The sequence below is a fragment of the Macaca fascicularis genome, chromosome 7 (genome assembly GCF_037993035.2).
Source record: "Macaca fascicularis isolate 582-1 chromosome 7, T2T-MFA8v1.1".
NCBI lineage: Eukaryota > Metazoa > Chordata > Mammalia > Primates > Cercopithecidae > Macaca > Macaca fascicularis.
Genome location: NC_088381.1, coordinates 86,721,321 through 86,735,708, shown reverse-complemented (window position 1 = coordinate 86,735,708; position 14,388 = coordinate 86,721,321). Strand labels below are relative to the sequence as shown.

Here is a 14,388-nt window from a genome sequence, read left to right as displayed (position 1 = left end):
CTAAATAAGTACCCCAACACCTGTTGGAATGGGTAAGAGAAGGCTTATTAGGAAGCTGGGACTTTTACTCCTTTGTTAACAGGATATCCCATTCCCCTCCCCCAACCCAGCAGTATCAGTGAAGACTATGTGGGGGAGCTTGGACTTTCACCGTCCCCTGGAAGTAATGAGGTGCCTCTTCCACTCCTGCTTGAGTAGTATCAGAAGACATCTAGTGGAAAGATAAGACTTTTTCACTGCCCATTGGTCATGAGGCCATGCATTCTATGTGCAGTAATGGCCATGGAGGGGGAGCTAGAACACCCATGCAACCCAGAAGTAATGAGGAACTCCTCTCCCCTTACTTCCTTTCCAAAAGCTTGGACTACTTTTCCCACCTGACAGTAACTGGCCAGTACTGTCTTCCCCCTGCTGGAAGAGCATCAGTGGAAGTCAGCTAAAACAACATTTAAGATCCAGAGGCTTATTATAAAACCCAAAATGTCCAGGTTTAAGAAATTGAAAATCACTCATCATGCTAAGAACAAGAAAAATCTCAACTTGAATTTAAAAAGGCAATCTATGAACAGTAACACTGAGATAACAAAGATGTTACAATTGTCTGACAGATATTTTAAAGCAACCACCATAAAAATGCAATTACTAACTAATGAGCAATTACTAACACACTTGAAACAAACAAAAATTACAAAGTCAGCAAATAAACAGAAAATCTCAGGAAAGAAATAGAAGATATAAAGAAGAACCAAATGGTAATTTTGAACTGAGAAATATAATATTCAGTGAATAGATTCATAAGCAGAATGGTAAAGACAGACTTGAAGACAAGAACAGAAATTACCCAATCTGAAAAACAGAGAGAAAACAGACTGAAAGAGAAAAGGACAGAGCCTGAGAACAGTGGGATATAACAAGATATCTGACATTCATATCATCATAATGTTGAAAGGAGAGGAGACTGAAGGTGGGAGTGAAAAAGTACTCAAAGAAATAATAGCTGACAACTTGCCAAATTTGGCAAAAGCATCTACAGATTCAAGAAACTGTTCAGAATAGATTCAAAGAAACCTACACCAAGATACATCATAGTAAACTGAAAACTAAAGACAAAGAAAAAGCTTGCAAGCAATGAGAGAGAAATGATGCATTACCTTTAAAGAGAAAAACAATTTGATAGCAATTTCTCATTAAAAAACAAAAACAAAAAAAATCCTGGAGGCCAGGAGGAAGTGGCACAATACTTTTCAAGTGCTGAAAAAAGAAAAAGGAATTTTCAACCCAGAAATCTATGTCTATAGAAAATACCCTTCAGGAATTGAGGGGAAATCAAGACATTGGACCCACCAAAAGAATGGCTATAGGAAGTTTTCTAAACAGAAAGGAAATGATGAAAAGAGGAGTCAGGGAACTTTAGGAAGAAAAAGATTGTGAAAATAAAAATGAGTAAATACAATATATTTTCCTTCTTTTGCGTTTTCTAAATTATGTTTGATCGTTGAAGTAAAAATCACATGCTCTTTCTGACGTTCTAAATATATGTAGAAGAAATGTTTAAGAAAATTATACTATAAATGGAGGAGGGCAAAGGGAATAAAAGTTTCTGTACTTCACCTGAGCTGGTAAAGTGACAATATCTAGACTGATAAGTTATATAATACCTAGAAAACCCACTGAAAAACAAAACTATAGACAGAGATACACTAAGAGAACCTATAGATAAATTGGAATTGAATTCCAAAAAATTATTAAAAGTAATCCATAGGAAGACAGGAAAAAGAAAACAGAAATGAATAACAAGAGAGAACAAGAAGGAAACAAAAAGGCAGTGTAAAGCCTTAACATATTACATTAAGTGTAAATGATCTAAATAAACCAATTAAAAGAGATTGACATAGTGGATTAAAAAATATGACCCAGGCTGGGCGAGGTGGCTCATGCCTGTAATCCCAGCACTTTGGGAGGCCAAGGCAGGCAGATCACGAGGTCAGGAGTTCAAGACCAGCCTAACCAACATGGTGAAACCCCATCTCTACTAAAAATACATAAATTAGCTGGGTGTGGTGGTGCACACCTGTAATCCCAGCTATTGAGGATGCTAAGGCAAGAGAATCACTTGAACTTGGGAGGCAGAGGTTGCAGTGAGCCGAGAGCATGCCATTGCACTCTAGCCTGGGCGACAGTGATATTCCATCTCAAAAAAAAAAAAAAAAGACCCAACAATATGCTTCCTACAAGAAATACACTCCAACTAATAACACTAAAGTCAGATTGAAAGTAAAAGGATGGTAAAATATTATACAAATAATCAAAAGCAATCTAGGATGGCTATATTAATATCAGATAAAATAGTCTTCAAGACAGAGATTATATAATGATAAAAGGGTCAATCCACCGCAGAGACATAGCAATCCTAAATGTGTGGGCATCACACAACAGAGCTGCAAAATATATAAAGCAAAAACTGATAAATTGAAAGGAGAAATAGACAAATTCACAATTATATTTGGAAACTTCAACACCCCTCTCTCAAAAAAGAACAGAACAACTAGGCAGAAAATCAGCAATGATACAGAAGAGCTCCGCTATACAATCAACCTAACTGACTTGTGTAGAGCACCCAACAACAGCAGAACACATATTCTGTTCAAGTGCCCACAAAACATTTAAACTATGGTGGATCATATCCTGGGCCATCAAACAAACCTCAACAAGTTTAAAAGAATTGAAATTATACAAAGTGTTTTTTCCAAAGCCATGGAATTAAAGTAGAAATCAATAGCAGGATGGTAACAGGAAATCTTTTTTTCTTTTTTTTTTTTTTTTTTTTTTTTTTTTGAGATGGAGTTTTGCTGTTGTCACCCAAGCTGGAGTACAATGGTGCAATCTTGCTTACTGCAATCTCCACCTCCCAGCTTCTGCCTCAGCCCCCTGAGAAGCTGGAATTACAGGTGTGCTCCACCATGCCTGGCTAATTTGTGTGTGTGTGTGTGTGTGTATTTTTAGTAGAGGCGGAGTTTCACCATGTTGGCCAGGCTAGTCTCAAACTCCTGACCTCGGGTGATCCACCCGCCTTGGCCTCCCAAAGTTCTGGGATTACAGGAATGAGCCAACATACCCGGCTGATAACAGGAAATCTATAAGCCCTATTGATCACTGTATCTAAACATATTATTACTTCCTGGTAATTTCATTCTTTCCTGAATTCCCTTCATCCTGCAGAGTGCTTAGCATGTGGGAAGTTATTGTTTATGTTATGTTTGTATTAGTCAGTGTTCACCAAAGAAACAGAGACAGTAGAATATATAGATATATGAGGAGATTTATTACGGGAATTGGCTCACTTGATTTTGGAGGCTGAGAAGTCCCATGATATGCCAATTAAAAACTGGAGAAAGGCCAGGCATGGTAGCTCACGCCTGTAATCCCAGCACTTTGGGAGGCCGAAGCGGGCAGATCACCTGAGGTTGGGAGTTCAAGACCAGACTGACCAACATGGAGAAACCCTGTCTCTACTAAAAATACAAAATTAGCCGGGCGTGGTGGCGCATGCCTGTAATCCCAGCTACTCAGGAGGCTGAGACAGGAGAATCGCTTGAACCCGGGAGGCAGAGGTTGCGGTGAGCCGAGATCGCGCCATTGCACTCCAGCCTAGGCAACAAGAGTGAAACTGCATCTCAAAAAAAAAAAAAAAAAGGCTGGAGAACTAGGAAAGCTGATGGTATAACTCCCAGTTTGAGGCCAAAAGCCTCAGTGGTATGAGCAGAGGATGGAGCTGGTGTAAGTTCCAGAGTCGGTGGGCCTGAGAACCAGGAGCTCCAGTGTCTGAAAAGAGGAGAAAATAAATGTCCCAACTCAAAAAGAGACAGAATTTGCCCTTCCTCTACCTTTGAGTTCTATTCTTGCCCTCAACAGATTGGCTGAGGCCCACCCACACTGGGGAGGGTGGAAGTTGTTTACCTATTCCACTGATTCAGATGCTCATCTCTTCAAGAAACACCCTCACAGGCATTCCCAGAAATAAATGTAAAGGTGGCCAGCTGTCTGTCATCTCTTAGCTCAGTCGAGTTGACACTTAAAAACAGCCATCACAAGCCATTATCCTCAGCAAACTAACATAGGAACAGAAAACTAAACGCCCTATGTTCTCACTTATAAGTGGGAACTGAACAATGAGAACAGATGGACACAGGGAGGGGAACAACACACACTGGGGCCTGTCGGAGGGAAGCTGGGGGAGGAAGAGCATCAGGATAAATAGCTAATGCATTCTGGGCTTAAATACCTAGGTGATGGGTTGATAGGTGGAGCAAACCACCATGGCACACATATACTTATGTAATAAACTACACATCCTGCATATGTACCCAGGAACTTAAAAAAAAAAAAAAACAAAAAACAAAAAGACTAGGTATAGTGGCTCACGCCTATAATCCCAGCACTTTGGGAGGCTGAGGCAGGTGAGTCACTTGAGGCCAGGAGTTCAAGACCAGCCTGGCCAACATGGCGAAACCCCTTCTCTACTAAAAAAAAAAAAATACAAAAATTAACCAAGTATGGTGGTGAGCACCTGTAGTTCCAGCTACTCGGGAGACTGAGGCATAAGAATCACTTGAACCCGAGAGGCAGGTTGCAATGAGCTGGGATCACACCACTCCATTCCAGCCTGGGTGACAGAGCAAGACTGTCTCAAAAAACAAAACAAAACAAGGAACTAGCCATCGCAGTTAATGAAAGAAAGACTTGATATCTCAAATCCATAAAATTCCCTGCATTTCAGGTGCTTCTCTCTGGTTTAAGCCACCATCATCTTGCTCCTAATTGACTCCACCAGCTTCCTGATGGGGCTGTCTTCTAATCTTGCCAATTAATTCCACATACTGTGAAAGAAAGAACACATTGGGTCATGTTAGTCCACTGCTTAAACAAAACAAAACAAAAACCCTTCATTGCCTCCCCATTGTTCTCAGGCTAAAAAATCCATACATTCACCTGGCTTTGAAAGCACTTAATTTTCTCTGGCCCCTGCCTGCCTCTAGCCTGCTCACCTACCACGCTGCCCCTCTGCCCTTCATCCCATCATATGCAGCCCCTGACTTAGTCTGCTCCTGTGTCCACTGAGCCTTCAACTCAAGGTGTCCTCTGCTCACAGAGCTCCTGAGCTACCATTCCATGCAGAGCGTTTGCTTGTCCCCTGCTGCAGCTCAGTCTCACTTCCTCTGGGCAGCCCCTCCTTGCCGTTCTCCTGTGTGTGGCGCTGCCTTTTCACAGTACAGTTCCCTCGCCTACTCCTCCGTTCCCTGCTCTGGCCTGGAGAATCTGCCAGCCCGATGAAGATTCAACTCAGGATTGGATGAACAACCAAAACAGGGTCACCAACTGTACTCCATTAAAAACATACTTTATTTCTGTCTGGCATGAAGAAATTTATTTTTTAAAACATAAATGAATTTAATTTGATGTTCTTTTTGAATGTTTCATTTGCTTTGATTTCAGATTGAAGAAGAAATAAAGGGGTGTTTGCAGTTTTTGCAATCTGTTTACTCAACATTTGGCTTCTCCTTTCAATTAAACCTGTCAACAAGGCCGGAAAACTTCCTAGGAGAGATTGAGATGTGGAATGAGGCTGAGAAGGTAAAAGACACACCTTGTACTTCCTCTTCATTTTAGTCATATGGAAAACACCTGAGAGGCTGCGATTCTTTGCAGGAGGATGCAATAATTTGTAATAGAAATTTTGAAACTGGAAATTGTGGGATAAATGTATAGGTTGTAGAATGTGGTTATCCCGTTTTCTTTGTGATGGTGATAATAATAATACCTTACATTTGCTTCACACTTAAAGTTCATGTCTGGCTTTTACTTACAGTCTTTCAGTGCTGGTCACTAAGAATTGGCTCAGGTTTTTAAAGAAATCTTCTGATTGCTATAACTCTTGGTTTGTGAGGTTTATTTTAAACCATTGCCTGTTGAGTCATCTTAGTTCAACTGTAGAGTCCCAGGGCTGCATGGTCTAGATGTAGATGTGCATACTTGATGCTGGAGTCCCCTTCATAGTCACATCCTGTCATGCCCTGCCCTGTGTCTGTCTGAAGACACCCATGCTCAAAGATGTTACATCTAAGCTTTGCAAAACCAAGATAAGGAATTCATCACATTGCTTTTTTTTCCTTAATAAACAAAGGATATAGTGTGTTTCCTGTGTTCGCTTTTATTAAAAATGAGGATGGTGTCATGGCCAGATACCCTGCTCTGCCTGTTAGTTCTCCTCTCCTTGGAATATAATAGTCCCCACTTATCCATGGGGAATAAGACCCCAAGTGGATGCCTGAAACCCTGGATGGTACCAAATTGACGGCAATCAGGTTAGGACACCTATCTGTTCATGCCTTCACCCACAAATTTAATGCCTTTTTTTTTTTTTTTTTTTTTTCTTTTTTTTTTGAGACGGGGTCTTGCTCTTTTGCTCAGGCTGGAGTGCAGTGGCGCAATCTCAGCTCACTGCAAGCTCCACCTCCCAGGTTCATGCCATTCTCCTGCCTCAGCCTCCCGAGTAGCTGGGACTACAGGCACACGCCACCACACCCGGCTAATTTTTTGTATTTTTAATAGATACGGGGCTTCACCATGTTAGCCAGGATGGTCTCGATCTCCTGACCTCCTGATCCTCCCACCTCAGCCTCCCAAAGTGCTGGGATTTAATGCCCTTTCTTAACTAAGCACTTTTCATACACTGTGGCTGGAACTTTTGCAATGTGAGGTGCAACAGCAAAACTAGCATGATTTTTTTTTTCCTTCTTCACTAATTCACAACTTACCCAATGGATAGAAGATTTTTTTTTTTAACCATAGCTCTTAGAAACTTCAGCATAGGATTTTTTTTCCTTATTAAATTGATAACTTTCACCTTTTCACTTAAAGGAAGCATTTTGTGGCTTCACTCTGGCATATCCAGATTGCTAGTAACACAACTCTTGTGCTTTGAGGCCATGGTTAAGGAAAATAAGGGTGATGTGAACGTAATCACTGTGATACTGCACAGGTGATTTGAAACATGACAGCTCGTAAGTGACTAACAGGTGGGCAGTGCACCCAGCATGGAGACTCTGGACAAAAGGATGAGTCACATCCCAGGTAGGACAGAGTAGGATAGTGCTTTATCCTGCTGCTCAGAGCAGTGCACAATGTAAAACTTATGAGTTGTTTATTTCTGGAATTTTCCATTTAATATTTTCAGACCTCAGTCGACTGCGGGTAACTGAAACTGAGAAAAATGAAACCACAGATAAGGGGGACTACTGTACTCATGGGAGCTTAACACACAAATACAAGAAATACGAATCAGAGAAGCACTGGATTAATAGTGTAACAATTATTTTTACATGATTAATAGGTACAGAAGCCAAGCAGAGGCTGCACAAAAGCAGTTTAGCCTTGAGCTCTAAATAGGGCCTTCTCCTCCGCACTGACCCGTGCCCACCCTAAGCTCTTCTTCCACATCCACTGCATGGACGAAGAGGGCCAAATGAGATAGACTATCTACCCTGGGAAGGATGCAGACTCAGTTTACCTAACAGCCATGTGGAAGCAGGAAGAGGAAATGAGGACACAGAGCTCAGATCTGGAGCCATTTTACTCCAGACTTTAAAGTCTGAAAGTACTTTATCTCCATGAGTAAATTATAAAAGATCTCTAAGCATCAGGATCAAGCATGAAATGGTGATGATGAGACAGTGGTGGTGATGGTGGTGGTGATGTAGCGATAACACCTACTTCCTGAGGGTGTGGTGAACTTAAATGAAGTAATTTACAGGAGTATTAGGCATAATGCCAGGCACATGTAAGTGCCCAGTAGATGTTAGGTGTTGGTATCATTGTCATTACTCTATTCATTTGAAGTTTGGCGGGGTGTGGGGAGCTGAAAAAGGGATGGACCAGGTATAGACCTGGCATGGAGAGGACAGGCTGGAAGTCCCAGCATTTTTGCTCTTTTCTTAACTGATGGGAGTAAATAGTTTAGCAACCAAGCCTGAGGTCACCCAGGGGTGTGACTGGATGGATCTGCTTCTGCTTTTGGGATATTTCTCTCAAATATCTAACCCTGGCCTGGAAATCACTGAAATGAGCATTTAAATATTTTATCTTCAGAAGTGTCTGAAACAGTTTGAAAGAGACACATCTTGAATGAATCCAATGCTCTTTTGGCTCTGGCAGCTCCTACTGTGCCCTTCTGTTCTGTGTCCTCCAAGGCCCAAGGAGCAGCAGTGACCCCTGCTTTATCCTCTTCTCCAAAACTTGGCCTTTCCTTGGCTTTTTAGCCTCTTGCAGTCCCCAGAATTCTTTCCATCACTTGGTATCTGCTGTAGGAGGGCCTCATTTGTCCTGGAAACATGAGAAGGAAACCTGTGTTCCTTCTCCTTTTAGAAACAGAGTGGAACAGGGGAGCATGGCCTCCAGGCCCAGGAAATGTCTCCATGGGGGTGGCTTCCTCTGGTCCTAAGTAGAAAAGAAGCTGCTTCTGTAAGATCAGGCCTATGTGGGACACTCTCAGGATCCCAGGAATAAAATCTCCATCTCTCTCAAGATCACATCCTGACTGAGGTCCTGGGAAAGGCTTCCAGGACTCCAGGAGTCAGCTTTCTTGATGATGGCAGCTTTGGCCTTAAGACTGCCACTGCTTTGATTTCCCCATGAGGCATGTCACTCCCAAAACTCTGCCCCCTCATGAGCACCAGTATGATGGAGGCGATGATGGGAGTTTGGCTCGTGTTTTGGCAGTACTTTGGCCAAGGACTTAGGAATGCCCACGTGCTTCCCAGGGAAGCTGGATTCATGGGAATACTGGAAGACTCTGGGAAATTTTTCATTAATACACACTTGCACCCTCACCTTCAATGTGGAACATCTTCACTACAAGCTAAGTTGAAGGCATGTAGTGGCTTAGGCTGAAGACAAAAGTAGAGCCTCATGCTCCCATACCCCTATAAATTATAAGTGACCCTCCCAGACATGTGCAGAGGTGAAGGAAAGGCAAAAAAGAAGTAGCGAGGCCTGCCCTCTTGGCCTTCTTACCCACCCAGACTCAGTGGAAGAGGGAGTGAGATCAAGGCTTTCCTGCTTTTTCATGTGTGGAGACCCCACCTACAAGGGGAATGGGTCTTGGAACCGTCACCAGGAGGCAGAAGCTGGTTGTTGTTTAGGGCACAGGGGACCTGTGTTAAGAGGAAGACCAAGTGTCCCCTCCCTAATGCTTACCTGGAATTCACTGGAACAATTTATAAATGATCTTTTCTCCCCAGTTGAAATGTTTATGTTTCTTGAGAGCAGGTGGCACCTTAATCATCTCTGTGTAGTCCCTGCTCAATAGTTTATTGAATGTAAAAGATGCTCAATAAATATATGTTGAACTAACATAGACTGTAATGAAGAGTTACAGTAACTTTTGTGAGCTGTATGTAAAAAAAAAATACAATGTATAATTTTATCTTTTTTCCTCTTTTGAAAAAGCAACTGCAGAATAGCTTGATGGAATTTGGAGAACCATGGAAAATGAACCCAGGTGATGGAGCATTTTATGGCCCTAAAGTAAGTAGACCATATGCTTCTTTTAAGTAAAATTTAAAAGAAAAATAAATACCCTCTCTAAGAAAACATTATTTAATTTGTAGATTGACATAAAAATCAAGGATGCTATTGGCAGATACCATCAATGTGCTACAATTCAGCTGGACTTCCAACTGCCTATTAGATTTAATCTCACATATGTTAGGTGAGTGATTGAATGTGATAAATATTATAGTACTAATATTCTAATTGTTTGTCATTTGAGTATTAGCAATACAGAAATAAACATTAGTGAATGTCTAGTATATGTACTATACACTCAATATATATTTGTTTACCTGATCATAATCCAGTTGGGAATCAACTTGAATTTTCTGGTCTAGTAGGGGGAGGAAGATAACTAAACATGAGCGTAGAGATATGAACAAAGTGCCATGAAAACACGATCCAGGCTGCTGACTCTCCCTGAGTTACAGAGGGGGAAGACTTCACAAAATGCTGGCATTGGGTCTGTGTCTTAAGGATGAGATGTTTTCTTGAAAAAGCAGAGGGAAAAAAAGGCAATTTTATCACTGTAAGCCAACAACTTCTTTAAAAAAAAAAAAAGAACATAGAGTAGAATTAACTCTGTCTGTGTGTGTGTGTGTGTGTGTGTGTGTGTGTACAGCTTAATGATTATGATTCTGTTATTCTCTTGTGCTGCTTCTTTGTGGTCACACATTCCTCCTACTCCTAACCCCGGACTACCATTAATGCGTTCCCCATCAAGATAGTTTTGCCATTTCCAGAATGTCATGTAAATGGAGTCATGCAGTATAGAGCCTTCTGAGACTGGCTTCTTTCACGTAGCACAGTGCTGTGGAGATTCATCCATGGTTTTGCATGTATTGCTAGCTTGTTCCTTTTTATCACTGACTAGTAAGCCATTGTGGATCCAGTCTCTCATTTAAGGGTGTTTGGGTTGCTTCCAGTTCTTGGTGATTATGAATAGAGCTGCTGTAGGTATTAGTGTGTAGGTTTTTGTGTGAATAGAACTTTTCGTTTCTTTAGGTTAAATACCTGGGAATGGGTCATATGATAATTGGATATTTAACTTTGTAGAAACTGCCAAACTGTTTTTCCAGAGTCCTGCACCATTTTGCATTCTCACCTGCAATGTGTAAAGAGTTCCAGATGTTCCACATCCTTGCCAGTACTTGGTATTGTCAGGTTTTCTTTGTTAAGCAGTTCTAATAGGTGTGTAGTAGTATTTCATTATGTTTTTTACATGTTTTTAGTGGCTAATGATGTTAACATGTTTTCATGTGCTTGTTTGCTATTCATTTATCCTCTTTGGTTAAATGTCTGCCAAAGTCTTTTTGCTAATTTTTAATTGAGTGATTTGTTTTCTTACTGTTGAGTTTTGAGAATTCTTTATATATTCTAGATACAAGCCCTTGGAGGAATGTATGATTCGCAGATATTTTACCCTGGTCTGTAGCTTGCTTTTTCATTTTTTGTAATATCTTTACTTTCCCATTCATCCTGAGTTATTAAATTCAATAAAGTTTAATTTCTCAATTTTTTTCTTTTATGGATCATGCTTTAGCATCACATCTATAAGCTCTGCCTAAGTACAGGTCATGAAGATTTTCTTCTATGTTTTATATGAAAAGTTTTGTAATTCTAAGATCTGATTTGAGTTCATTGGGTGCGATGTGACATTTAGGTCAAGATTCATTGTTTGCATCTAAATGTCTAATTGTCCACACATCAGATGATGTGAGAACAGGCCATTATTTCATCATTGACTTGCCTTTGTATCTTTGTCAGAAATTAGTTGGACATATATATGTGGGTCTGTTTCTAGATTACAAATTCTGTTCTGTGGAACCACTGATTATCCCTTTGTCAATACTGTGCTGTCTTGAATACTGTAACTTTATAGGAAGTCTTAAAATTAGGTAATGTGAATACTTTATTCTTCTATTTCAGAATTGCTTTCACTGGCTATTCTAATTGTTTGGCTGTTAATACAGTCTACAAAAAATTCTGGTGGGAATTTTTATTGGAATTGCATTAAATCTAGAGATCAGTTTGGATAGTTTTCCAATTGACATCTTAACTACATTAATTATTTTAATCCATGACCTTCTTTCAGCATTGAAGCCCTATGCCTATCTTGTTAGATGCAGAAGTAGATGTAGGTGTAGAAATGTCCAAGTATTTCACTTCGGGGTGATTTGAGTGATTGTAAGTGGTTTTATATTCTCAATCTTCACATCCACATGTTCATTGCCAGTATAAGGAAATACAGTAGATTTTTTATGCTGATCCTGTATCCTGAGACTTTGCTGAACTTACTTTCTAGTTCTAGGAAGGTTTTCTGTTTTTTTTTTTAAGAATTCTTGGGATTTTCTATGTAGACAATCATGCCATCTGCAAATAGGGACAGTTTAACTCATCATTTCTGATTTATATGACTTTTTTTCCTCAGTGATCCTCATTCTGATATATGACTTTTATGACCTTCTCTTGCCTTATCGCACTGGTGAGAGCTTCCAGTGTTATGGTAAATGAGAGGGATGAGAGTAGACATGCTTGCCTTGTTCCCATTCTTAGACAAGCAGATGATGTTTCATCATTGATTACTGTGTAATGTTAGCTGCAGGTCCTTTGTAGGTATTATCTATCAAATTTAAAAGTTTCCCTGTATCTTAGTTTTCTATGTTTTTATTATGAATGTATGTTGAATTTTGTTAAATTCTTTTTCTGCGTCAATGTATATGATCATGTGATTTTTTTTCTTTAGCCTATTAATATGATAGATTGCATTTACTTTAAATATTGAACCAGCCTTACTTTGCTGAGATAAAATCTACTTGGTCATGCTGTGTCATTGTTTTAATATGTTGCTGGATTCAGTCTCCTGATAGTTTGTTGAGAACATTTGCACATCTGTTAATGTGGGATATTGGTCTGTATTTTTCTTGTACTGTCTTTAACTGGTTTTAGTATCTGAGTATGCTGGCCCCATAAAACGAGCTGGGAAGTATTCTATACTGTTCTGTTTTCTGGAAGAGATTATGCAGAATTGATGGTATTTATTTTTCAAATTTTGGTAGAATTTGTCATTGAAACGATCTAGTACTGAAGGTTTCCTTTTGGGAAGATTTTAAACTTGGAGTTTATTATTTTATTTTTTAAAATTTTATTGTATTTATTTTATTTTTATATTTATTTTATATTTTTGAGACAGGGTCTTGCTTTGGCATGCAGGCTGGAGCGCAGTGGTGTGATGATAGCTAACCATAGCCTCACACTCCTGGGCTCAAGCGATCCTCCCACCTCAGCCCCCCTAGTACCTGGGACTACAGGCATGTACCACAATGCCCGGCTAATTTTAATTTTTTATAGAAATGGGGTCTCATTATGTTACCCAGGTTTATCTCAAACTCCTGGCCTCAACCTCCTGCCTCAGTCTCCCAAAGTGCTGGGATTACAGGCGTGAGCCATCATGCTCAGCCTGAGTTTGTTTTCTTGAACAGATAGAGAACATTCATGTTACCTATTTATTCTTGGTAAAATTTAGATTGTTCTTTTCAAGGAATTAATCCATTTCATCTAAGTTGTCAAAATTATATGCATAGAGTTGTTTATAATGTTACCATACTATACTTTTAATTTCTGTGAAGCCTATAGTAATATCTCCCCTTTCATTCATAATATTAGTAATATTACAATATAGTTTTTTATATATATATATATTTTGTCAGCTTGGCTAGAGATTTATCAATTATATTTATCTTTTAAAATAACTGACTTCTAATTTCACTGATTTTTCTCTATTTTTGTTTTCAATTTTATTGATTTCTGTTCTTTATTACTTTCTTCCTTTTGCTTGCTTTGGGTTTATTTGCTTTTATTTTTTTGATTTCTTAAGGTAGACACTTAGATTGTTGACTTGAGGCCTATCTCTTTTTATAATATAATTTAATACAGAGGCTTACAGTCTATAAAAGGCCAGGTTGTTAACATTTTAGGCTTTGTAGGCCATACAATCTTTGTTGCAAATACTCAGCTCTGTCATTGTAGTGGGAAAGCATCTGTAGTGGGAAAGCAGCTGTAGTGGGAAAGCAGCTATAGACAATACATAAACTAATGAATGTGGCTGTATTCCAAAAAAAATTATTTACAAAAACAGGATATGGGCTGGAATTGGCTCATAAGCCATAATTTGCTGACCCTTATTTTATATTATAAATTTTCTTCTAAGTACTGCTTTAGACATATCTTATAACTTTTGGTATCTTGTGTTTTCATTTTTATTCAGTTCAGAATACTTTCTTAATTCCCTTGAAACTTCCTCTTTGACTGATGGATTGTTTTGAAATGTGTTTTTTAATATTTATGTGTTTGATGATTTAGCAGTTATCTTTCATTATTTATTTCTAGTTCAATCCCACTAGGTCAGAAAACATTTTGTATGGTCTCAGTGCTCTTAAATGTGTTCAGGTTTGAATATTTCAGGTGTACTTGAAAAGAATGTGTTTTCTGCTGTTGGTGGGTGTAATGTTTTGCAAAAGTCAGTCAGATTTGTTGATTGTTGGTGGTGTTCAGTTCTTCTGCATCCTTACTGATTTTATCTTTTTCCTATTGATGACTGAAAAAGGAGTGTGGAAGTCTCCAGTGGTAATTGTGGACTTGTAGTTTTCGCCTTTCAGTTTTTCCTTCATGTACTTTGAAGCTCTGTTGTTAGGTGCATCATATTTAGGATTTTTAGGTCTTCTTGGTGAATTTACTCTTTTATCTCCATTATCATAACATGCAGTGTCCCTCTTTATCCCT

At 39.3% G+C, this 14,388-nt stretch overlaps 1 protein-coding gene across 14 annotated transcripts in view; it reads left to right on the top strand.

The window, feature by feature from the left end:
* Nucleotides 1-14,388, top strand: part of TARS3 (threonyl-tRNA synthetase 3) — a 78,513-nt gene that overhangs the window by 46,357 nt on the left and 17,768 nt on the right. For all 14 annotated transcript variants that reach the window (XR_012415504.1, XR_012415503.1, XR_012415505.1 and 11 more), the window contains 3 exons: nucleotides 5,494-5,631; nucleotides 9,505-9,582; nucleotides 9,666-9,766. Coding sequence is in view for 9 of the 14 variants with exons in the window: in XM_073996863.1 (XP_073852964.1) it covers nucleotides 5,494-5,631; nucleotides 9,505-9,582; nucleotides 9,666-9,766 (317 nt within the window). In the remaining 5 variants the exon portion in view is untranslated. The remainder of the gene's footprint in view (nucleotides 1-5,493; nucleotides 5,632-9,504; nucleotides 9,583-9,665; nucleotides 9,767-14,388) is intronic.